Below are 24,443 nucleotides of genomic sequence, written 5' to 3'. Positions count from 1 at the left end.
TGCCAAAACATTTTTTTCTGAAATGTGATTTCTACTACTGTAACAAATGTATATAGTTTTTGATACTATAAGATATATATATAAGAATGAGAATTTTGCTCTATGAAAGGTTTGTAAATTCAGGTTAAACCAGTCTCAGGTGTTTTAAATCCAGAAATAGTTGAATGTCTCGAGAGTTATGATACAGTAAAATGTACTCAGCATCTTTTTTAAAAGACTAGAAAGAGTATAGAACTATACATTGTGTTGCTACTTGTAAGTGAATTGTGAGTCTATCAGACCATCCAATAAATGTTGCTCTTTTAGTCATACAGAGATATTTATTAAAATAAACCACAAGATATTTACATAGATGCAAATGAGCTTATCATAAAGGTGCTATTACTAGCATTAGCCATCTTAACCGACAGTAATACAAGCTCAGAGCTGTAACCTGTTTTCTTTCACTAGTCATCATCAAATAGTGTACATGTATTCCTGTCTAGACAAAAATTGTAGTGCCAAAGTTTCTCTGTAAACAAAGTGTCTGACATTGACAAGGAAAATCATTTACATCTTTCATAATGCAGCATTTACAATACTTATGGATAATGGTCACTTCCATGGCTTCATTGAATAAAGTTAAGGCAGGTTTGTAAGTACATGCATATCAAAACTAAACAAGCTTAGACATACTTCTAACTCAGTAACTGTAACATAATATAACTCTACTTGCACCCAAGCTGTAAGACTTCGCAATGTACAGACACAAATAAAATTCACATCATTGAAACTTTGCAAGTCTAAATACACCTCAACATAATTGTGAAAATTAAAGTTTCCCTTGTTAAGTGATGTTTTTACCATGAGAACAAGTGTGTTACCCTTAGTCCAGTATCCTGCCCAGTTGCTGCTCCTCATTTTGCTTGCAATGCAAGCATCTCATTTGGACAAACAAAAATCCTTCCTACTAAACGGCATTCATTGTTGAATGATACTCTTCCTCTCTCACAATTATCTGCAACAAACCGCATCCAGACCCCTTAAAATCTTCCCATCTTTCAAGCTACTCTAAAACCTCTTCACCTCCTTCTGTTTTCCATGTTTTTACCACATTTTTAAGAAATCCATCCCACATATACTTCTTGCTCCATCGCTTATCATATCAAAAAGATATTATGCTCACTTCCCCTTTGTCTCTTTCCCAATGTCCCTTATACTATACCTTCTTCCTCCAATTTCTAACTCTGACACCGGCTTCAACCAACACATACGCACACATTCAAATACATATCGTTACCATCACTACACTTGTATAGTATTATAAAGGGCTACAGTCAACTATATTTAAATGTACACAAACAAACACTTTCAAGGATTGACAATAAAACGCACAAAGGCGCAACTTTTTGGAGTTCAGTTAACCAACTAACAAAATACCATCCTTTCACATGGTATGGTAAGATTTTGTACACTTGACCAAGCAATGTTTTGTGAAGTATATTTACGAATGATGTGATGTAAAGTACAACAAAACGAAGGAAACTATTGTCCCTATTTGAGTTCCAAACAACTTCTTTATGGTCAACCTTTTGGAGATCAGTTGATAAGCAACTAACAAAATACCATCCTTACATGGCATGGTAAGATTTTGTGCGCTTGACCAAGCAATGTTTTGTGAAGTATATTTACGAATGCCGTGATGTAAGAAACAAAACAAAGGCCACTATTGTCCCTGTTTGAGTTCCAAACAACTTCTTGGCAGTCAACTTTTTGGAGACAAGTTACTAGTAATAACCAACTACAGTACTAGTGGCCTTTGTTTTGTTCTTTACATCACTAGTGTAACAAAATGCCATCCTTTCACATGGTATGGTAAGAATTTGTACACTTGACTAAGCAAATGTTTTATGGAGTATGTTTAAGAATGACGTGATGTGAAGAACAACAAACACCAGCCACTACTGTCCCTGTTTGAGCTCCACGTTGTTGGGGATGTTCATGTTGATGTTGTTGGCCGCGTTGTTGTTTTCCCTGGCCAGGTCCAGTCTCTGGTACATGTCGGCGATCTGTGTCTGGAATGTGTCCTTGAGCTGGCTCCGCTTCAGTTTGAAGGTCGGGGTGACCAGCCCGTTCTCAACGGTGAACTGGTCTGGGCACAGGAAGATGTCTTTCACCTGGTTGACAGAATCACAAAAGTAATGTCAAAAAATGTTGCAACTTTTGTTTGTTTTCGCATAACAACTAAACAGCCTCAATGGGCAAACACATAAGTTTTGTACTGTAAATACAAGAAGACTGGACCGATAGATTTGATCTACTCATACCAAAATAGGACTTGCGATGACTGGTTCTCCCCATGGAACCAAGGTGCAGGTATTCCTGTCAAACTGTCTTTCGCTGTTGATATCCCAATTTAGCATTGTTTTTATTGGTGTAGTCTTAATCAATAATGTCATCAAATATGGAATTGACAGTCGTAAACATATAAAAAGAAACGTTACCTGTTCAAACCCCATGAGGCCTGCCTGATCACCCAAGGTGCAGATTTTGTGGAAGATGGCACTTTTCACTTCCTGTAGAGGACCATAATGTGATGATTATAACTTCAAGTTGAATGTGAGACTTCTAACTTCCTACCGACCTCTTAGCAATGGGAGGCCATTTTGTAGTCTGGTCTTCAGTTATAATCCTGTAATATCTTCAATTTTAGGGATTCTATGTTTCCTCAATGTTCCCATTGCACTTTTTCTTTCTTCATTTTTTTCATACAAACATACATTCATTCACATGTATTGTTTTAACATGGACCTGCAGTTTTACCTCATTCTGGCAGAGGGCATCGACATGGCCACCGATCCCCTTAGCTGCAGCCCATGATGTCAGAACATCGGGGTCTGGCACAATGATTCCCACCAGAACTGCCTAGAAAACAAAGTTACAAGAAAACAACATTACCTGTCAATCAAAAGTTGTTTTTGTTAAAAAACTCTTTTGTACAAGTTTTGAAAGAGAAAATAGTGTTGTCCCTGTCAAGAAAATGACCGGAAGCAATTTGATAGAAGCATAACAATGTAAGTACATACTGTGTTTCCCTATTGTTGTTGCATCATAAATAAGCAAAGCTAACCGTTTTTCTAGTTCATGAATATAGCTTGAGAAAAGACAGGAGCAAGAAAATACATTCCCTTTGTCTTATCATAATAATATTGATGATCAGTAATCTATAATTGATTCACACAATTGATAGTTGTCATATTGATAACTTTACCTTCAGACTGTCTCCGTACACGAAGCTTTGTGCCACCTGAGGACAAGTGTTGTATACCATCTCTATCTTCTCTGGAGCCACATATTCACCCTGCAATGGTATAAGAACATTAACCCTGGAACTGTTACCAGCACCTTAAAGGAGTCCTAAGCTCCAGAAGGGGGTGTTATTTTCCACTAGATTATGTATCAATTAATACATAATCAGCCGACTTTTTACAGAATTCTGTTTGTGGTAAATTTTACAAGGTGTGTTTTCTAAAACAATATGATACTCACTAAACCCATGCAGACCCTACCCATGTATTCCCTATGCGTAAACATACATCATTAATCGTGGATATTTTCGGCATTTATTAGGGTGGTTAAGCACAAGAAGAAGGCCAATTGTTAATAAGATACAAAAGAACACATAGCAAGACGAGTTTTTCTTAACCCCCATGACATTCTTTTTGTGATCTAACTTTTGTCAGGCCTTTTCAGGCACATTGTATTAGGCCATAGGCTCAGGTTGTTTTATTTAATTAATCAGAAAATAGAGGGCCTCCTGGGAATTCGGTACAATACTGAATGCTTTTTGATGCGCACGGGACTAGTGGGTACTATATCGTATACTGTAAAAAGTATTCATTTTTACTTCCTAAAATTATCATCTATTGGAACATAACTCCCCCCTATGGAGTTAAGGACTCCTTTAAAGCACAATAAAAGTTATTAACACAGTTAAAACTCAGAATATCCCACCTGTGCCAGCTTGAAGATGCTCTTCTTACGGTCAATCACTCTCAGAGTGCCATTCTGGATAAACACAAATTGTGAATGATATAGTAAAGGCTAAAACCTGTATGTGTTTGAATTTAAAACATTACAACAGGCAAAAAGATAGCGGAAAACATTTTGTCTGCAAATGAAAGAGGTCACATTAAAAGACACTAGACACATTTCAAGATATTTAAGACTACTACAACTGTAATATAAAAACTAATATCAAGTGATAATCAGATGTCTTTTTCGATCTAAAGGGCATATTTTTATGTGGTTAACAAAGATAAAGTAAGCATCATATTATTATCAAAGGTTGGTTTCTAACATTAGGTACAATGTACGTGTTTGGATGCTGTGAGGTTTCTCAGGTGTACGTACAGGTAACCACATGCCGATGTCTCCAGAGTGCACCCAGCCATCACCGTCAATGGTCTCGTCCGTGTTCTTCTTGTCGTTAAGGTAGCCCTTAAAGACGTTTGGTCCCTTGAAGCACACCTGGGGTTGATTTGCACACTATTAGGTCCCTTATTTTATTGCATATACAATGTATTTATAAAATATAATCCTAACATAGAGCGTTTGCTAATACCTTTCATAAGAGTGCATTATCATCAATAATCTTGACTGAAATATTTATCAAGATCAAGGCATTGTACATTAGTTCAAATCTTAATTCTTCACAGTTGAGTTACAAAATATTGTGGTAATTCTCTTTGAAGATCTAAATTAGCACTCTAATAATAGACAGTGATAAAGCACCTGACATGTACATGTATGATTATATCATTTATATTTTAGAGAATGCTTTTACTGTTATGATAAGATGTAGAACATACTTCTCCCTGTTTGTCCTCAGTGAAGTAGTTCATGTCAGGAACGTCCACCAGTTTGACCAGGTTACAGCCTAGCGGTGTTCCAACGTGACCTGTCAAAACATCATGTACACTGGTTACAGCTAAAGTCAGGCTTAAAAGACTGTGATAACTGGGAAACTATGAAGACCAAAAATGAAACTTTAACTTTTCAGCCAGAACTCCACAAAGACGTATTTGTTGATGTCAGGATTTGTACCGAAACATTATGCTTTAAAGTGTACTTACCAATTGAGTTGTCCCCCGGGATGGTGAATGTACCTGATCCGGATACCTCTGTCTGGCCATAACCTTCAAACACCTGGGAATGGCAAAAATTATGTCAAAAGTTTTAGAACTTACTCTCATAACGTTAATAATCCAGGGCTGATTAACATATAGTTTAAGAGATGATCATGGTGTTTCACTGAAGTAGTGCTTAGACAAGTTCTCTTGATTGCTTGATTGCATTCATGTTCATTGATAAAATGGTTCCTCAAGGCATCATACTCTGGCCATTCCTATATACATGTAGCACATTTTGTTCCATTGATCAAGTGACAATGTCGTTACATGTGAGCGCAGTACACTATTTGATTCAAGTACTTTTAAAAAAGTGGACTGCATATCTGATTTATGCTAACTTATCGAATTCCGTTTATTTATTGAAATTCTAGTGTCTGCATGCTGTGTCCATTATTTGATAATCTTAGAAAACTGCTTACACTGGCTCCAAAGGCACATCTGGTGAAGGTGAGGATCTTCCCAGAAATCGGAGCCCCTGCCACGAACATCAGTCTGACCCTTCCTCCAAGCTGGTCCTGAGGAAAAGAAGACCACAGAGTTTATAAAATCTGATGATCTTACACAATCTAATTAACCTTCTCTCGGCTGCCTAACTCTAACCAGTAGGGAATTGGATACCAAACGGCTACTTCAGTGTGCTATAAAGGTTAAAGGCAGTTACATCTGAATCTGTATTATTGTATAAAACCTTCACTCCACTGAAAATATGATGTTTTTTTCATAGTCTATATTTTTTTCTCTTTTAATATTACTGGTCTTTGAAACATGTCCTCATTGGTACATACCTGTACTTTCTTCAACAACAGCTTGTCCCAGAAGGTGTCAGTTCGGAGGATTCCCCTGCAAGAGGTTGTATAAAGGAGACAAACATTGATTGTAACTTGTTAATACTTGTGCTTAGAAAATTATTCGCCAACCTTATTGACTCCTCATCATATATCTACAAGTAATCGTAGTAAAAATGAATTGATGGGCAAGTATATAGAGAAGATAAATATATGACTGTCACATTATTTGCTTACTTCACCAGTTGCTTTTCCTTTGACTGAAGAGCAGCTTTCAACAGACGTTTCTTCATAGGACTCCCCTGTACTTTTGCCATAACCTAAAAAAATGCCATGTTGGATTAAATGTTTCAAAGAAAAACACTAAGCAAGGATTTCCCTAAAGCTCTACTGTGATGGTAATCATGCACATGACAAATGACAATCCCAAGACAGCATTTCTACTGCCTGCAGAATATTGTATTCTAATGGTAGCAGTCTGTGGCCTATATAACACAGCGCATTCTGAAGTTTTCAACTTACAAAATCTTTCAAGCAACTTCAAACAGCTTTTTGCTCCTCGATCACAGGACCCCCATTTTACATCTTTGCCGAAAGACAAATGTAGCTCCAACCAGGATGTCCTTCCCCGGTTTCGAACCGAGATCTCCTAGTTATCAACTACATGTAATTGGTACCAGGAGTTTAACTGTGAGGCTGCTACCAATTGAGCTACAGGGACATCCTATGTTTATTTTTATCAATCTTACCACATCATGGATCCTGGTGAGCACATAGGGTAAAGTCTATGATTACCGGGAGACCAGGATGACCTAAAATGAATTTTTTTCAACCAGAACTTCTATCTGTTATCAATTCTGTACAGCTGCATTATTATGTATTGTATTGTATTCTATACCATGTATAGTGTAAATAAATTTACTGCAAGTTATGTATATAAGTTGTATGTCCGTCTGTATTTTGTGGATCAGCCGTTACCAACAAGAGCTGCCTAGGCTGACTCAGTGTAATGACTCGTCTTCATTGTCAATAGATACAAAATACAAGAAACACATTAGATGTATGCCTCATTGATATGTAAGGATTTGAAATGAAGCTCTCACCGCGTCATGTATCCTGATGAGCACACGGGGCACAGTGGCCATACAGGTGGGCTGGAGAGCCTGGATGTCACTCATCAACTCCTTCACATCACCACGGAAAAACCCAATACTGGCGCCGTGTGTGAACAGGTACAGCTGCGGAGGAGACAAAGTGAACAATCAGATGTTTGCGATGATTTCATTTTCTAAAGAGGTCACCGCAAAACCATGACACAATAGGCTATTCCTTTGTATTACTACAGACTGAGTCGTTTCAACAGTGAACTTAAAACACACTCTTTTCCCCTTCTTACTGTGAAATTAAGTCCCTAGCAGCAAACTTAAGGTAAATGAATTTGGAATAATCAAGCAGATTCTCCTATTGCACGTGAAATGGTCTTCTCAGATATTGGTGCTTTCAAAAACCCATTTCTTGTCATTTTGCCACTTAGCTATATCATAATAATAGGTTGTAAACCATGTACAGTTCCAAACGTCATTGAAGGGAATATTGAATCAGATATGCTAACATAAAAGAATACCAGAACATTGCACTCGACAGTTAATCACAAGTTGTATCAAAGCACATTGCTTCATATACCTGCATGATTCTCTCGATCACATGGGCCAGAGGGAGGTACGAGATGTAGACATCTTCTGGACAAAACTTGATGGTGTCCTGAGAACGAGACAAAATATTGTTGAATGTAATAGTACAATGTAAAAGATTAGCAAAGCTCAGCTGCATAGCAGTTTCTTCTCAAGATTGTGGTGTATTTCTTGGCCATTCTTTGGGGTCTGCATGGCTTTTTTCCATATATGATGCACAAAATACCCACTTAGACATTTACCAATACCTGGAAAGACATTGTGCTTCTCCTACATGATCTGTGTGACTCTGATACCACTGTACCAGTCTATCATTAGATAAAGATACAAGACCCCATACATCTTGTGAAGCTGTATCTTACCTGGAAATGCCCCACAGCACCTCCCAGTTCGGCTATCTGGTTCCGATGTGTTAACATGGCTCCCTTTGGGTCACCTGAATGTACAGAAACCAATTGATAATTTTCACCGCTATATATACTCTGACTTGTATTATCCTGTAGCCAATGGCTTGTGATTGGTGTTGCGGACGTATACTATTGTTGTCAAAAATGTGACACCGGTAGAAAATGTAGTCTTAAAGGTAAAAGAAGAGACACTGCACATACGAATACTATGATCATATTTCATACCTGTTGTGCCGCTGGTGTAGTAGATTGTAGCCAAGTCGTCAGGACTGGGTAGCTAAAGCAAAAAGTCAGAATGAGTAGCTTATCTTTTTATAGTCTTTATAATATTATCAAGATGGTAGAGCATTAAAAAGTGTAATATCAGGAAGTATCTTCGAGTAATGGTTACATTGAACAAAGAGCTGTTTGTGAGAATGCTGTTAGCATGACGTGATTGTGACAATGCATTGTCTTCTTTGTACATGGCAATGTTGTTCTACCACTGCAAGACCGTGAAACAAAAACTTACCACTTGGTCGTGTGGTTGCTGCTGCCCCAAACGCTAAAAGAGAATAGAACACAGAGAGTCACCAAATTGACCATAAGGAAACCTGTCCCTTACAAACATGCAATTGTCTTTATCCATGAATGGAAAATCTAAAAGGTTCAGAGAAACCAGTACTGAGTTTCATGAACTAGTAAATTTAAAATGTAGATAGTATTCAAAAATAATTGAAACATTCAATAAACATATGGTGTGTCAAAACATCTACTTCCATTGTCACATATCACACATGAGTATTGTTCTAAAAGACAGATAATACAATAAAAAAAAGCATGACAATACAGTTTGCACTGTGTGTCTTAAAAATTGTTTGCAGTGGTTTCATCTTTGTGGTGCCTCTCCACTGTTAACTGTGACACGGCCTATAAAATTATAAGCTATACAATATTGTTGTCCCAAAAACTTCCTTTCCACTCCTACCTCAAAATTAAATCATTGCAGAAATAAATGAAACTACAGTAAACGCACCACAACTTCGTTGAAGGCCAACATCTGTACGCCATGACGTTCTGCCATGAGGATGACCTCATCAGCCATGACCTCCGTGGTGATGATCCTCTTGACGGTCGACACCTGTTTGTTACTGATGAAGGTCAGCAGGAGCATGACCTTGGACTCCTCGTCACAGAGGATAGTTTCCAGTTGGGCTGTGTAAAATAGTGTACATCTTGGAATGATTTATGGCTTTTGTGGTCTTCATGTTGAACAGATGCAAAATTAAATAGTGTACATCTTGTAATGACTGTGATGGTTTTATTTTTGTGGTCTTTATGATAAACTTTCTGTTGCAAAATCATGACACCATGAATATGTGTCTCCATTGTATCATAACACTGCAAGAGTCCTTTCCCCTACTACAAAATGAAGTCCCCATGAACATAAATGAATTTACAGTAACTTCAGACATGGTGATGTGTATGGTTACGCATACATGATAAATACATTTTGCTTGAGCATACAAAAGAAATGCAGCTAACATGACCTAGAATGGCTGTTGTTGGTACATGTTAAGTCACGAATGATTGTGGACTAGCTAATCTCTAATGATGTGACACTTTTCTAGATATATGATTTACACATGCCTAACATGGTGTCACACCTACCTCAAATATCTAAAAATCTAACTAATGGTCATATAGTGAAATTTTGCTAGGTTATGGAAGTCCTGTTAAGTAATCTCCAAGCAGATGTTGGGATGGTAGATGGTAATGTTGTTACAGTTACAGTATTAGAGAAACTGCTGGGGAATATACATGCATATACGAGTGCTGCTTATTGTTAGATGATTACAAAAATGTCATGCCACACTTGACCCCAGATTGTCATGGTAACTCGCAATGGTTGTTGATGATAACATTACCCTGGTTTAGGATGGTCCATGCTTACCCTGGTTGATGATGAACCTCAGGGCACTCCTTCCCAGGGTGGCGTACATGGGCACCGTCACCATGGAGAACATGTTGGACGCCTGGTCAGCAACAACGTACTGGCAACGGGACATGGAGACTGGTTAGTAGACTTAGATTTAGAGAACATTTTGAGCCAGGAACTATTAGGATTTCATTGACATTGTAGAGCTCGCAGACATCATTTTTGCAAAGGTTTGTCACTTACAATTTGATGATACACACATATAATACATATAGTCCATATTGTAAATCAACTGCATGATAGATAACTTTATAGAGAGGACGTACTTAGAAGATAACCTGATAGGACTAACTGATCTAGAATAGTGAACTAGCATTACTCTGATGAAATTGAATTAGCTAGAAAGATTCCATGTTGCTCGTTCTTGGCACTGATGCAGACACAGACACAAATAAAATACCTTTCTGAATACAAAGTGTTTTTCTTTGGTGATGGATTGAGGTGGACACTGACTCACCTCGACTCTGTTCTGAGAGAAAATCCCCACAAAGCTGGTCTGGTTGGGTTTACATCCCAGGGCGATCAGTCCTGACCCAAAGTGGGTGGCACGGTCCAGCACCTGTCAATCAATCAATCAACTCATCAACCAACCAATCACCTTTAGTTATCCTGCAGTGCCCAATCAACCTTGACTGATAGCAACACAAAACATGTCATTCAGTCTCCACATCAAGAATATTTAGAACTCAGAAGTAGAAATACTTAAAATGTTTACAAGAAACAGTAAGATGGTCAATAGAATACTTTGTTATGCCCAGATATTTAAATGACTAGCTAGATGATCATGAGCTGAAGATTGGAACTGCAATCCCTTTAGAAGGTATATACACAAAATCTAAAATATATAGAAAACAGAAAAATTAGGGATTATGGAGACTGTTACCACACATTTAAGCAAAGCAATTTATGTTCCAACTGCCTATAGTACAATGTAAATGTTATGGCAGAATTTGAAAATATTAAATATTAGGAAATATCTACTAAGTCTTATAAGTGTACTGCACATGTATGTTGAACGTACCTCGTTGTATGTGACCCACTCATAAGGCTTGTTTGGTCCCGACCTCCACCCCAGACACGGACCATTGTCTGTGTGGAAAAGAGAAGTACATGCTGGTATTTTACCATAACTTCAACACACTCTCCTGGTTTAAAACCGACGGTAGACAAAATAGAAAACAAAAGAAATTGAAATCCGTGATTGTTAATAACACAAATGAGAAAAAAATCCACTGCATTCTTCGTCGTCAACATAATGCATGATAAATCTCTGAAAATAACTCCGACGTTCATTGGAAGATACTCCTTTCAGCACCAAGGACGGAACCAAATCATTTTCGCGCGGTGAGACTCTCGGTGGCCTTATCTACTGCTAGTTCATCTCATTTCATATATTTCTAAGAGAAAAGTATGTCATAAGTGTCTCCAATAATCACAAACAAAGGAAGAGGGAGGGGCAAGCCCCCTTACAATTAGAGTTGATTGCAATGTATTAGCTTGGTGTTGTAAGTTTTTTGTGTGGATTCTGAAAGATTGATCGATGTACTTACTTGAAACCATTGCTCCCCGCTTGAAGACATCGTGGAGGGTCTGCATGCCGTCATAGCAAGATTCCACCAGCTTGTCCCCCTCCAAATAAGCCGGGATGCGCCCTCCCCCAGTCCCCTAACACACAGGAATCAATGGAAACACATCAGCTGTTGTTTTCGCTGTATTTGCGTTTCGCCTGGCCAAACGACTTTTGGCAAACGCTTTTGCTTCCCGCAGTACTTGTTAATTATCTGTAGGAACATTTTCCAAACAAACACATTCTGAAACAAAACGTTCGTCAAGTTACCCGCTGTTGTACTTACAGGCACTTCGCGGGACTGCATGCTGATGTCGCAAGGTGGCGTGACGGGACGGGGTCGGTTTCTCATGAGCACCCCGCCCAGGACGGCTGCCCCCACCCCCAACGCCGCAACACTCTCCATCCCAATGCATCTAAAGAGACGTAAAAGACAACAATATGTAACATATATATGATACATACATTGTAATTCACTCACACGGACTGACAGAGAGAATATATAAAACGTAATGAGATTTAACAAGGTGAAAGTTGAGGAACGTACGTTTGAGGGAGTTTTCGGGAGTTTTCAGAACATGTCACGTGTCCAAATCAACCGGGTTAGTCATTCTGGAACAACTGTTATTTCCAACACAAACCGGACTTACCCAGATTTTCTACTATATAGCTACAGTCTACAGGAATTAAATCAGTTCAAACTTGTTCCAGAATGACTTCTACGTATACCAAGTTGACACATATGAACTTTCAAGCTAATCGGGTTAGTCATTTTGAAAACTTGGATTTTCAAAGTCCGATGCATCATATCTTTGTGTTGAAAACGGTCCACCCCAAATTTTGTGCCCGTTGACTGGAGCTAGTCATACCTTTGGGTCGTTACCCTGATGCCTGGCGTGGCAATGTTGGCGGCCGCCCCCAGTCTGAGCGGGCCCGTAGCGGCCTGGCGCCGGGCGAGCTGGCGGATACAGGTGCGACAGGCTCCGCCCAACATCGCGGACTCCCGGCGTAGATTTTCTAAAAAAAACAGAAAATCCCATAAAACATGCGATCACAAAGAAACACGAATTTGTATGTTTTGTTTTATTGTGTCATACACAATCAATTGTGTCGTTTAATTGTTGTAAACTACTACTTAGAGCCTCGAATTGTTTGGTACAATACCATTGTCATATAACAAGGGGAAACTTATCTTTTGTGACGTATTTCAAAGAGACATATTTCTAGAGCTTCCCATTGTGCATGGTAGCTGTGACATGACACATGAGAGATTTAACGGGGGATAGGTGTCACACAACGTTGTTCTAGAACGTCCTTCACAGCTAATTATAAGTACGTCATAATGTTTCACGTCAATACCTTTTACCCTAGTTACCAGAGATCTGTTTGACAGTACTATCGGGACCATACAGCGGCGGCCGACATTTTCACCAATGTTTCGTGCCGTCCGGTGACGTTATATTAGTAACGCAATATGTCCAGTTTTACTAGTGTTGGTTCTGCATTAAGCTCGTAAGAAAACTTGACATAGAGTATACGTTTCATATTAAGGATTTAACGATCTACTAAACACGTCCGACATATCAAAATGCAAGCTATCTTTCACTGTTGGCACCGTGTAGTCATCTACTGTCCACAAACGCATGGCTATGCGAAAGATGAGAGCTTGTCTTTGTCACAGTTTGACGTCAGCAAAGTAGCCTGAGTGCCAGCCTTTTTAGCTTCCGTCACGCGCTACCCAAGCTCCGCTCCTCGCCGGCAGCGGAGCTTGGGTAGCGCAGCGGAGCTAGGGTAGCGGACGAAAGCTGAAAAGGCTGGCACTCAGGCTATCGCCAAAGTGCTTCTAAAATAGATCTAATTGGCAACCTAGATAACTCCTACTCCACTCTAAATACCATCACGTGTAACTGTACTGACTGCGATCATTATGTTTTCTGAATTCCTTTCACTGAGTATTCAGACTTCAAAAACCGTAAATCCCAGATTATTTTGTATAACCATCAGTCAGCTAGGTCTAGTTTTTATGTAGATCATTTCTACGTCCCTAAATCCGGGCCTGTATAAACATTTTTATAGAAGATAGCCGTGGCATCCCGACCTTACGTGTGGTCACGAAACGTCTGGACCTAAAAATATCGACATGCGTCATCAGCGCTTGGGGGCAGGTGCCTTAGATACTTCCGAGTCTAACCCCGGGTTAGGTCGGGACATATTTGACAAATTTCGACTTTTCCTAACTGAATTTATGGCAGATTTTTCCTGCTTTTCGGAACTAGAAGAGTGTGCAATAATTTTTCGGCTACAATAATCGAGCACAACACAAAGCTACCCCCCCCCCCCCCGCTCTTGCAACGCTGACAGCTATAGTTAGTCCAGCTGTCAAGAATGTAAACACAACACTGTGTAAAACTCCCCTCTATGCCATAGATCAGTGTACAGGCTTACCTTGGATAAGTCCTCCCACGGCACACCCCCTCCAAACCTCCGCCTCTCCCACACTCTATTCCCAACTGCCGGGCTTTTGAAATCCAAGGATTTCGGAACTTAAAAATCTTAAGCGTCCCTTTAAGAAGTTTGCCCGGCGTCTCCAGGTTTGGGTTACCCGTACCGGGAGCTGATATCGGGTTTCCCTGGTTAGTATACTTTATCCTCGCGTCTATTGACAGCCGTGATTGTGGCTGACGAATTGGAGCAGGGCGCGAGACCACGCCCCCTACCGACCCATTTGTTCACTCGCCGGTGCAGTATAATAGGGGTGACCTCTAAAGTCGATACAACAAAAGACGTCGGTTTCTGCTTGTACTTTGCCTTCCCCCCCATAAAAGTAGATACAATAAGAGCGTTACAGATTATAAAAAGGGAAAATTTTAGAGAATATACAAGAAGAAAATATGCCAAAAGATTATTTCTCTATTTGATAACTTCCCAAATGCTGCATTTATTGTTGTGAGACGTTTCTGAAACGATTAGTTTATTAGCTGTGCGTGAAGGGGAATGTACCTGGAAAACCGTCTCAGATTCGTAGTTTGAAACTTCTACCGAATTTTAGAATATGCGTTTTCAAGGGTGTGATGGATACATCGTGAAGATTTCTGCAATAGTAAACTTGTATGGCCCGTTTACTAGAATTATATACTTTCCCGATAAGTATAATTTTCCTAAGTACATGACAGTCCTTATCAAACGGAATGTTAAATAGCGCACTACAGGCATCAAACACGATAGATACCATTATCAAAGCAGGTACGTTAAGTAAATACAAACTACCAGGCACAAACCCCTCTTGTTACAAACGGTAAAACCCTATATACATACGCGTACATAGACTTGACACAAAAGCTGTTTCAAAGGGTAATGAATAGGCTTTCAAATGATATATAACACAATGGAATTTACAAACGATCGACGGATGGAGGTATGATGAACTGAAATCAAGTTTCTTTTGTTCTAAGTTTATTTTGGTGTTGTAAAATGATAGAGATTTCCAGAGTTTGCTAGAAACATGCTTGGTACTAGTATTGAAATGATAAAACCTACACGCGTTTTAGACGCCTTGTCTGCGATCGATTTCTAGAGGACATCAAAGAGATCATTCGAAGACACATACGGCGCCTCAAAACCTGCGGGCTGCTCTGATCTAACTCGTTAGCTACATCCATGGGCACATCTATAAGAGGAAGAATGATGATGATGATGGTGAAGAGGACACATCAGATATCATCAGCGAGAGCGCGTGACTATCACGTGACTGACGCGTGACTGTCACGGGACCAAGGCTTCTATCGTGGGGATTATTCAAATTTCTGCGGCATCTCCTTCATCACAGGCCCGTAAAGACTGATGTCTGCCCTCTTATCAGGACCTGTGAAGTGAAAGATAGTTTGTTAACATGAATTGCTAGGAATCATTTTGGCAGACGGGAACTCAATCCGAGAAGCGGATGGTATCTTCTAAAAGACAACATTTTTACGAATACAAAATCAGCAAAATTGTTGAAACCTTAGATTTCATCACAGATGAACAAATAGATGAATCATTTATAATCCAGTGACTGAGAAGTGCCCCTCCATGCAGACAATGCCAATCAGAAAATATTATCCGCAGAAACAGAACACTCGTCTCTGGAGTTGAGTTCCCATTTAAATCATGAAAGAACACAATACATTGCTCATTTTATCAATATCAGACAATTTCTTTACATAATTGCTGAGATTTTTTGTGTGGAATTCGCATAGTTTTTTAATTTTTTTTTCCTTTTAGTTCCCACAATTTTGAAAGGACATTGGACCATGTTCATTTTATCAATAGGAGACAAGTTGTTTACATAATTGCAAATATTGGAGGGGGGATTCGCACAATCTTGTGAAGTATTTGTTTGGAATTTGCACAATTTGTTAAAACATAAAAAAACACTATACCCTAAGTTTGTTCATTTTATCAATACTAGGGCATTGATAAACCTACCAGATTGTTGTCCTGGTCAGACGGACAGGGAGGACTGGGCACGTTAAACACAGTTGGGTCCTTGATAGCGTAAGTGATGTTGGAAAACTCATCGGACCGATAGAAGGGCACTGGAAATGAAGATTGCAGTGGAACAGGTTAAGTATCAAACCTCTGTGATATACAAGAGACACTTGATTTTCGTGACGTTTACGTATTATATATATACAATACCGATTGGTATTGATACCATATCTTTAAAGGAATGCTGAAATAAACCTATCCATTTCATCAGCTCATCCAGATGATAAAAAAATCAATTCAGAATACATGTACTCAATTGCAAGAGCTTGAAATTTAACACAGACATAGATCATACAAATAACGACATAACAGCTATCTGTGCAAGGATAGGACTTTTATTTATAATTACGACATATGCAATTGGGTTAGAGAAGGTGATCAATTGGATAGAAATTATTCGGATAGTTAATGAGGAAAGAACTTAAATATTTTTTTGTCATATATTAGTCAGGTTGAGCTTCATTAGATATAATCATGCAAATTGAGGCATTTCATGCATATCTAACGAGAAAATAGTTTCTGGCGGAGGTATAGCATCGTGGAACTCCAGTTGCAATGTACCTCTTGCCAATTACGGTGGCCATTTTGAATTTCCCGGGACTGTGCACTAAAACGAGGCTCCAGTTGGTGCTTCCTTTTCTGTGATACAGGCTTATAAGTAGGGAGCGCCAATTGCAGCCTCGTTTTGGTGCACGGTCCTGGGAAATTCAAAATGGCCGCCGTAACTTAACGTTACGTCTACAATATCAAACACCTACCCCCGCCTAATGTCCCAGCGCCCACTTCACTGACATAGACACAGGCGTCCCTAGTGACAGTGATGACTGCGGTGACGGGAGGGTAGTGCACTTTATAGCTCCACTTGTCCAGTACCATACCGCCTGGGCCACCGTACACAACCGAGCCTACAAACGTAGCGTTGTCTGAAACATTTGGAAATATGTGATCACGTTTGAGATATAAAGCACATTTGCTTACGTATAGCACTGTCAAACACATTCTTTTTGTATTACATGCAATCGGGTCTATATTGCCGTGAGGAGGGCTATAAAGGGCATCTCACCTCACCTAGTACCATCCTCATCTTGAGGGTCGGGGACTGTGGCTAGAGGTCTATAGTCAAAAATGTGGTGAGATTATTCGATTCTCTTGTGTTTGAAACATTCTTACTTGGCATTTTTTTGCTACATAAGAGATTTAGATTTGTTATTTTAGATTTCTCCATCCGCAATTCCCGATCAGAACACTACCCACCTACCAGGGATGCAGTTCAGTTCCTTATTCGGCACTTTTGAAGCAGAACACAGCCCCTCTGATGTGATGACGTACTGTATCATCTAAATAGAGCAAGTGGTCAATGGATGATCATCGTGAAAATGCTGCATTGCCCAAGTCAATACTCCCAACATATATCGACATTTGTCCTTCCTACAGCCATTCTTCCTTCCATTCAATCATTTATTCCTTTCGTCCTTTCTCAATTTTCCCTTCCTTCATTTTTCTTTTATTTCTTTCCGTCCTTCCTTCGTTTGTTAATTGTTCCTCGCGATCCTTCATTCCTTCTTGTCTTCCTTCCTTCCTTCATTTTATCTCCTCCTTCTATCACTGATTCAAGTATATTTTTGCGATGTCGGACATGTCATACTGCCCTATCACATACTGAGCTAGTTTTCATACCTTGCTGTAGTCTACAACAATCCTATACTTCATGTCAACGTCCTGCAGAGCGAATCTGTCAACAGAGAAATCGTACGAGACTGACAGCATTGAAGACTTCATGCCTGCAACAAAATACAAAGGAGTTTAGGATTCCATGATTCTTTGGCTTTTCTGCGTGTTTTTTAAGTACCATCAATGGCGTTAACTGTCATCCCGAGCCTTTTAATGTCATTTACTCGAGTAATGCAATAATTCTATCATTTGTTATTATCAACCTCTATTAAGATTCAGCATTTACAAGTTTTGTCAACAATCAAAACATTAATTGACAAGAAACATTACTCGCTTTGTTACTTGACCCTTCTTTGAATAGAACTTGCTAACAAGATTGTAGTGCCTAATATGTGCCAGAGAGATAGGAAAATAAAAACAAGGTAAGACAGTGACTTACCTGACGAGTCAATCTGAACCGTCGCCATCATGCCCTCCCATACCTTGGGGAAGCAACAGCGGATTGGGATGTCCAACTGTTTGGCACATGTCACCACAAGTATGGCTATAGACACACGAATTCATTGTCAAGAATACGAATGGAGGTAAAAATATACGTCCACATGTACACCAGGTTACATGCTTGGTTACCCAACTCTAACAACACAATTACCACTTAGTCTACAATCGTCAATATGTAACTATCTGGATATCAATTTGCTAAACTGTCTCCTCTTCCACCATACTGGACGTACGCCCACAACGAAAGTAAATGGGTAAAGGAGGAAATCATATCTCCATTCTTACCTGCCAATGCAACGAAGATCCGCATGTTGCCAGGATTTTGTGCTCACACCTCTTACAAGAGTTCTCACGTCTCTGTTTCGAGATATCAGCTTTGCCCAGAACCTGTTTGTCTAGTTTGAGCAGGTGAGCTCAAGTGACCCTTAAAGCTTGTTTACACTGTGATCACTGCGGGGCCTCTGATTGTATTATCTTCACTCAGGTTGGGGATGGATATGATGGTATTGTACATGTTTTTAAATGAATTTCCAAAGCGTATTTACACTTACATTGCTATCTGCGATAATTTTCTAGCATCACAGTTTAACGGATGTCCCACACCACACTTATTCGACTTATTAAGGAGGTTCACCTCGGATGGGGGATGGGGGTACTGTTTTTGGTCGTGTTTGCGTGTTCACGCCTATAACTCAAGATCCTTGAACTTTGTTATGTGGGTAGTTATTCAGGTCCCAAAGAAACAGTGCGATGTTGGGCCCCCTCGCAGTATTTTAGGTACTGCAGTATTACAGGAAGACAACCCTTCCTGAAAGTATAATCGATGGGCAGTGGTCAGCCATTCCCGAATATCCCCTGATGGGAGATAGCTGGGATTGTGGTGATGGCTAGGGTTATGAGATCAAGAAATTCACAAAAACTTTCACAAAGATCTTTTATTTCTTGTCTTAAAATTGAAGCAAGACTCAGAGACATGATTACTAAGTTCCTGGTAGAACGTTTTATTTGAGAAGAGTTTCAAAAAACATCATTTCTAAAGTAATTTCCTTTTTACAACTTTTAAGTGCATGTTTCTAATTTACATTCCCTGCATAAAAGAATCAAAATTCTATAACAAACATAAGGCCACATGGTTTCATATTGAATTCAGAATTGAGTTTATTCGTTCTGGTTCCACCTCTGACTCACAACCCCATAAAGAACGGCGTTTTTCCCGTCACCATGTTCTGTAAAAAAACGATAGAGGAATAAAAGAAGCCATTTACACCAGGGCTTTACAACCATCCCTTTACAGAGACGGAGGGCGCCATAGACTTTCTACAACGTATGATCCGCTGCTCACGAGTGTCCTATCTGCATAATGCGACGTCACAGAGACGTTATTCCCTGATAAAGACTGGAGCTGATCAGTCGAAGATTTGAGTAAGTTCAAATTCTTGTGTTGGAAACTGCACTTTTTTAAACCTTTATACAGAAAACGATAAATGATAAACTGTAGAATGAGGAAAAAGACCAAGAAAGTGGAGGAAGGTAGTGATATGATGACAATCAACAGACTTAGTGTAGTACATTTCTGTATTTGTAAGTGACCTGTTCATGGGATTGGACACTGATAAACTTACCGCATCCTGGTCAGACGGACAGGGAGGACTGGGCACGTTAAACACCGCCGGGTCCTTGATAGCGTAAGTGATGTTGGAAAACTCAATGGCCTGGAAGAAAGGGGCTGAAAATAGGAAAATAAAATAAGTAAAAGTAAAATAAGTAAAAGACAACCTCACTGCTTTACGTGTAATTACATATTATGAACAAGACTTGATATGGGCAAGATACGAATGTAATGTTCGTACATGTGAAGAAATGAGTGTATCTATTTATGTATTACAAACATGATTTATATATGATGTATGTTGGTATGTCATCTCTCTCTCTCTCTCTCTCTCTCTCTCTCTCTCTCTCTCTCTCGGCTGTGTGTATTTGTATGTGCGTGTGTATGTGTGTGTTCAAATGTATATGCATGTATGTGTGTGTTTGTGTGTGTGTGTGTGTGCGCGCGTGTGTCTGTGTGTGTCTGTGTGTGTGTGTGTTAACCAATTCAATAAACATGACCTAATTATGACGTACCTCCGCTAATTGTACCGGTGACCACTTCACTTACGAAGACACATCCGTCCCTGGTGACGGTGATGAACGCCTCAAGCGGGGGATCTGGTACTTTCACCGTCCACTTATCCAGCACCATACCGCCTGGTCCTCCGAACACTACTGTGTCTATGAACGTGGCGTTGTCTGAAACATGAGAGGGGGGAGTTTTGTAGGTATACCTATTAATATCATAAGTACCCTGTAGGTCTAGTGACGTCGTCTGGCCGATTCACCCGACCAATCGATCGAACCACGTGAATCGCATTGAAACTGAAAATTGACAATTTTGGCACTTTGGAAGTGATTGAATCCGCCCGCGTCTAGAGAAAAGTAGTAGTAGAAACTAGAAGTTAAATCGCGGGCGGATCAATCTACAAAGTGCCAAAATTGTCAATCTGAAAACGTCTTTTGGAAGCTGACACCTTCCACCATCTCACTGGCGAGTTTGTTTGCTCAGATGAAGTCGTTTACGCAAGTTAGAAAGCGATTTGTCGAGAAATGGCTGAAACGAATCTGAGTTTCAATGCGATTCACGTGGTTCGATTGGTCGGGGTACCGGGTGCGATTGGCTTTGCTAACGGACATGAAATCGAGAGGTCACGGGTTCGATTCCTGGTATTCCTCGCTGGACGCTGTGTTCTTACCTTACTCGAATTTTCTTATTCCATTCAGGAGAAAGTATGGGTACCTGACTTCTGTTGTAACTGTAAAAAGCGGTGGAAGGAGAGGGATGGGTTCCGCCTTCCAATACTGTGCCTTATAAGAGACAGCCATACCTTTTTATGTCGACTAGCTGTTTACAATTCGATTGAAGTTAACATTCTATTCACAGATATAAGGCTTAAGATTTCTATGGAAAGAAACAGAATGATCTGTATGTGGTATATTTTGGCTTCTACTGTATCTATGTAAGGCAACTTACCAGGAATGCAGGCCAGCATGTCCGTCGGCAACTTTGAAGTTGTGCATTTCCCGTCAGGGGTGATGATGTACTGAAGCATCTAGTGATAAAAGTTAGGATGTTTTTATTGCAATTGTTACTGAGACAGCGTCATGCATTCCACACATACCAAAATTGGTAAATAGATAAGGCTAATATATATTATGTTCCCCCATCTCTTTCATGACAATACTAATGATCATTCATGAGCTTTATACGTATGTACCTGCATCACCTGATCAGGCAATAAACAACTGATCTTTCTTTCAACCATCTACGTTACTTAATCATCGATTTATTCATACATTCATTCATTACATTCCTTCGTTCCTTTTCAGTTCAAAATATATTGTACCTTGTTGTAGTCTCCAACAACCCTAAACTTCATGTTCACCTCTTGCAGAGCGAATTTCTTGATGGAGGATTCGTAAGACATTACCATCATGGACGTTGTCACTGAGCCTAACATACATGTAAAAAAAAACAATTGACAGGAGTTGATATGGGTTAGAGTTTATATCTAGTGGATATAGTAGTACTGTGTTCGTATATCTGTTACTCCTGTAACTGGAATTCGTTAGTGTGCCATACTTATATTGGCTAAAATCGTGCATGGCCATCAGTTTGAACATATTGTGAGAAACTGAGTAACTACATGTAGTGTACACAATATCTTCAACAAATGCAAGCTGCATCTTTAAGCATATCCTAAATGATGCGTAAATGTCCTTTTTCCCCGACCCGCGTGAAGAAACGATACCTTTACACATACTTTAAGATCAGTGATTAAAGATCTATTTTCATGTAGTGAGCTAGCTGTGAAAGACGATATAACAACCACTTATGGCTAGTACGTAACTGCATGGATAAAATCTACTCCACCCATGAACCGTGATGAGGGTGATACAAACTCAGTCATGTCAGGAACCGTAATCTTCACATAGTAGCAGCGACACCTATCTGCAGTGTACTAGTACTACTAGTATGAAGTAGAATCAGTCAGTATTGCCCCGAGGAAGGTGACAGATGGTCACCCAAACGTCAGTATGTGATGTATACTGCGTGAATTTGTACCAAGAACTTTGTTAACTATATGAGAACTGACCTTGAGGTCCAGTCTGCGCTGTCGCCATCATGCCCTCCCATACCTTAGGGAAGCAACAGCGGGGTGGGACGTCTACATTGCCCGTACATGTCGCCACAAGTAAGGCTGCAGACCGTAAGAAAAACACAAAATACGACATGGTCACGGAGCGATACAACTCCAGCAAGCCAAGAAAGTATACAGTTACAATAATTGCCTTCGCCAAGAAGGCTATTTTTTTATGCTTATTCGCTTTTCATTTGATGTCGATTGCCGCAGTATGTCTCCCCCCCTCCTCCGACACATTGAAAAACTGATATGTTTAATATGTACATATACAAAACAAAGAGTCAGTGTTTTGTTCTGGAATAAGATTATGATATACAGGTACTATGTCTACGTAACACATAGTATTGTATAGTATCAAAAACAAGCAAATGGTACAAAATACACGCTCAAACTCCTCACGCTGTATGCAAACAATGTATCATTGTTGTTTTTCACTACCCATGTCAGTGTTCCCTCTACTACCTGCATAACTCTGCCTGGGTCTGCACACGCGTTTTTGAGACGACACAAGGTTTCGGGGTCGACTCTGGGCTGTGCAAGGAGAGCCCAAGGCCACTCATTACGGGCAGCGTTTTCTGGTAGAGAAACTCCACTTGACCAGCCCAAAGCTCCTCACATACAGCCCCGAGTTGGCTCCGACTAGAAACTTGTGAGTAAATCGGGCCTCTACTCTTACCTGCGATTACAACTGTGATCCGCATATTCCCCAGGTGTTTTCAGTTCGTGCCTGCCTCAGGTCCCTGCTCAGGTGTAGTCTGTCACGGGAAAAGTTGACCAGCTTTGGCCTCACGTTGTTTTTATACCTGCACCGACCTTGTCCTGTTGCGTATGAGCAAGGAGGTTAAATAGGGAATGAGTCACCGTTTGTTTACAGAAGTACGAACCATGCATTTGTCCCGTGGTCGTGTCTCAGCGTAGTATATAGTTTTTGTCACGTGTTGTTGTTAGCTGGATGGCATCAACCTCTTGATTTGACACTGGGGATCTAACTCCCATTATCATTAGTCCACCGGGTTACAGAAATCCGACACTTTGAAAAACACTGGGTTGTAGAGACCTCTAGTGCAGCACCCCCAAGGTATGCACAGTTAGATATACAGGAGTGCATTATACTGGCGGACGTTTGGCTGGAGATTTGTTTGGACGTATGCTTTCAGGATGGCGGAATCATGGACCCTGGTGGAATTATGTTAGTAGATGTTAAGAACAATAAACTCAAGAGTTAAAAACAAGTGTCTAAATAAGATCTTTGGATCAAGTGGACGAATGAAAGGGTCTCAATGTAAGATTAGAACGATGTTCCAAGATATTTCCTCCCATATCTCAACACAGTTAGGCACTGTTCCCAGAAAACACTCAGTATTAAATGATGCAAGTGTACAATTAAAATGTACTTGAAAATGTAATTATAGACGTCACTTTAACACGAAGATTTTGAAATCCGACAATCAATTTCAAGCTGTCTAGTTTTGGCGCCCAAATATCAATGCATTAAACACTTATAAAATCTAGATGGTCCAAGGACAGAGGAATCAAGTTCTCAGTTACGGGTTCAAGGAAAATTAATGAAACTAACAATAAAAGAAGTACCAACCCCCAGACTAGTATGGGGAGAGTTAATAATGCTGCAAATGGCATCGAGAGTACTAGTGTACTCCATGCGCCATGATTTTTGGATGTTGCATTGCCGCGCCAAACCAGTAGGGGGCCAGTCGTTTGTAACCTGGAATTCAGACTGTTGACAGGGTGCAGACAGGTCAGCCTTTTGGTACAAGGTCCAAACATACCCCTGACGAAACTGAGAAGAGGGATTCAATCAAATTCAGGCAGGCAAAATCACCGGGTGGGATTAGTTAGCCAGGCGGGGATATGAGCTTACGGTGCCGACGAACCCAGCCTACAGCCCT

General features: G+C 40.0%; 2 protein-coding genes across 3 annotated transcripts; both read right to left on the bottom strand.

The window, feature by feature from the left end:
* Positions 1-447: 447 nt before the first annotated feature.
* Positions 448-14,213, bottom strand: LOC136448149 (long-chain-fatty-acid--CoA ligase 5-like). Its single transcript, XM_066447317.1, has 24 exons — positions 14,045-14,213; positions 12,469-12,616; positions 11,886-12,015; positions 11,583-11,697; positions 11,054-11,121; positions 10,490-10,591; positions 9,988-10,087; positions 9,070-9,248; positions 8,566-8,598; positions 8,280-8,331; positions 8,010-8,083; positions 7,640-7,717; positions 7,060-7,194; positions 6,194-6,276; positions 5,957-6,011; positions 5,591-5,686; positions 5,115-5,187; positions 4,851-4,939; positions 4,393-4,509; positions 3,994-4,047; positions 3,251-3,340; positions 2,803-2,904; positions 2,484-2,555; positions 448-2,156 (listed from the first exon to the last, which is right to left on the bottom strand). The coding sequence occupies exons 2-24, from the start codon at positions 12,591-12,593 to the stop codon at positions 1,941-1,943; spliced, it is 2,238 nt and encodes a 745-aa protein (XP_066303414.1). The 5' UTR covers positions 12,594-12,616; positions 14,045-14,213; the 3' UTR covers positions 448-1,940.
* A 1,825-nt stretch (positions 14,214-16,038) lies between these two features.
* LOC136448757 (uncharacterized) lies at positions 16,039-23,481 on the bottom strand. 2 transcript variants are annotated; one of them, XM_066448403.1, is made up of 7 exons: positions 23,213-23,357; positions 22,489-22,593; positions 21,739-21,845; positions 21,366-21,444; positions 20,423-20,587; positions 19,921-20,024; positions 19,439-19,524 (listed from the first exon to the last, which is right to left on the bottom strand). In XM_066448403.1, exons 1-7 carry the CDS (start codon positions 23,235-23,237, stop codon positions 19,483-19,485), a joined length of 627 nt encoding a protein of 208 aa, XP_066304500.1. In that variant the 5' UTR covers positions 23,238-23,357; the 3' UTR covers positions 19,439-19,482. The 2 variants fall into 2 exon arrangements, with proteins under 2 accessions (XP_066304501.1, XP_066304500.1); XM_066448404.1 differs by lacking the exons at positions 19,439-19,524; positions 19,921-20,024; positions 20,423-20,587; ... (1 more) ...; positions 21,739-21,845; positions 22,489-22,593 and adding exons at positions 16,039-16,173; positions 16,885-17,049; positions 17,385-17,463; positions 17,804-17,907; positions 18,237-18,341 and having other exon boundaries at positions 23,213-23,481.
* Between the last annotated feature and the right edge of the window lie 962 nt (positions 23,482-24,443).

Source organism: Branchiostoma lanceolatum, chromosome 14 (assembly GCF_035083965.1).
Source record: "Branchiostoma lanceolatum isolate klBraLanc5 chromosome 14, klBraLanc5.hap2, whole genome shotgun sequence".
NCBI classification, from domain to species: Eukaryota; Metazoa; Chordata; class Leptocardii; order Amphioxiformes; family Branchiostomatidae; genus Branchiostoma; species Branchiostoma lanceolatum.
The sequence above is the reverse complement of the archived record's forward strand: the minus strand, read 5'-3'. Positions and strand labels throughout refer to the sequence as shown.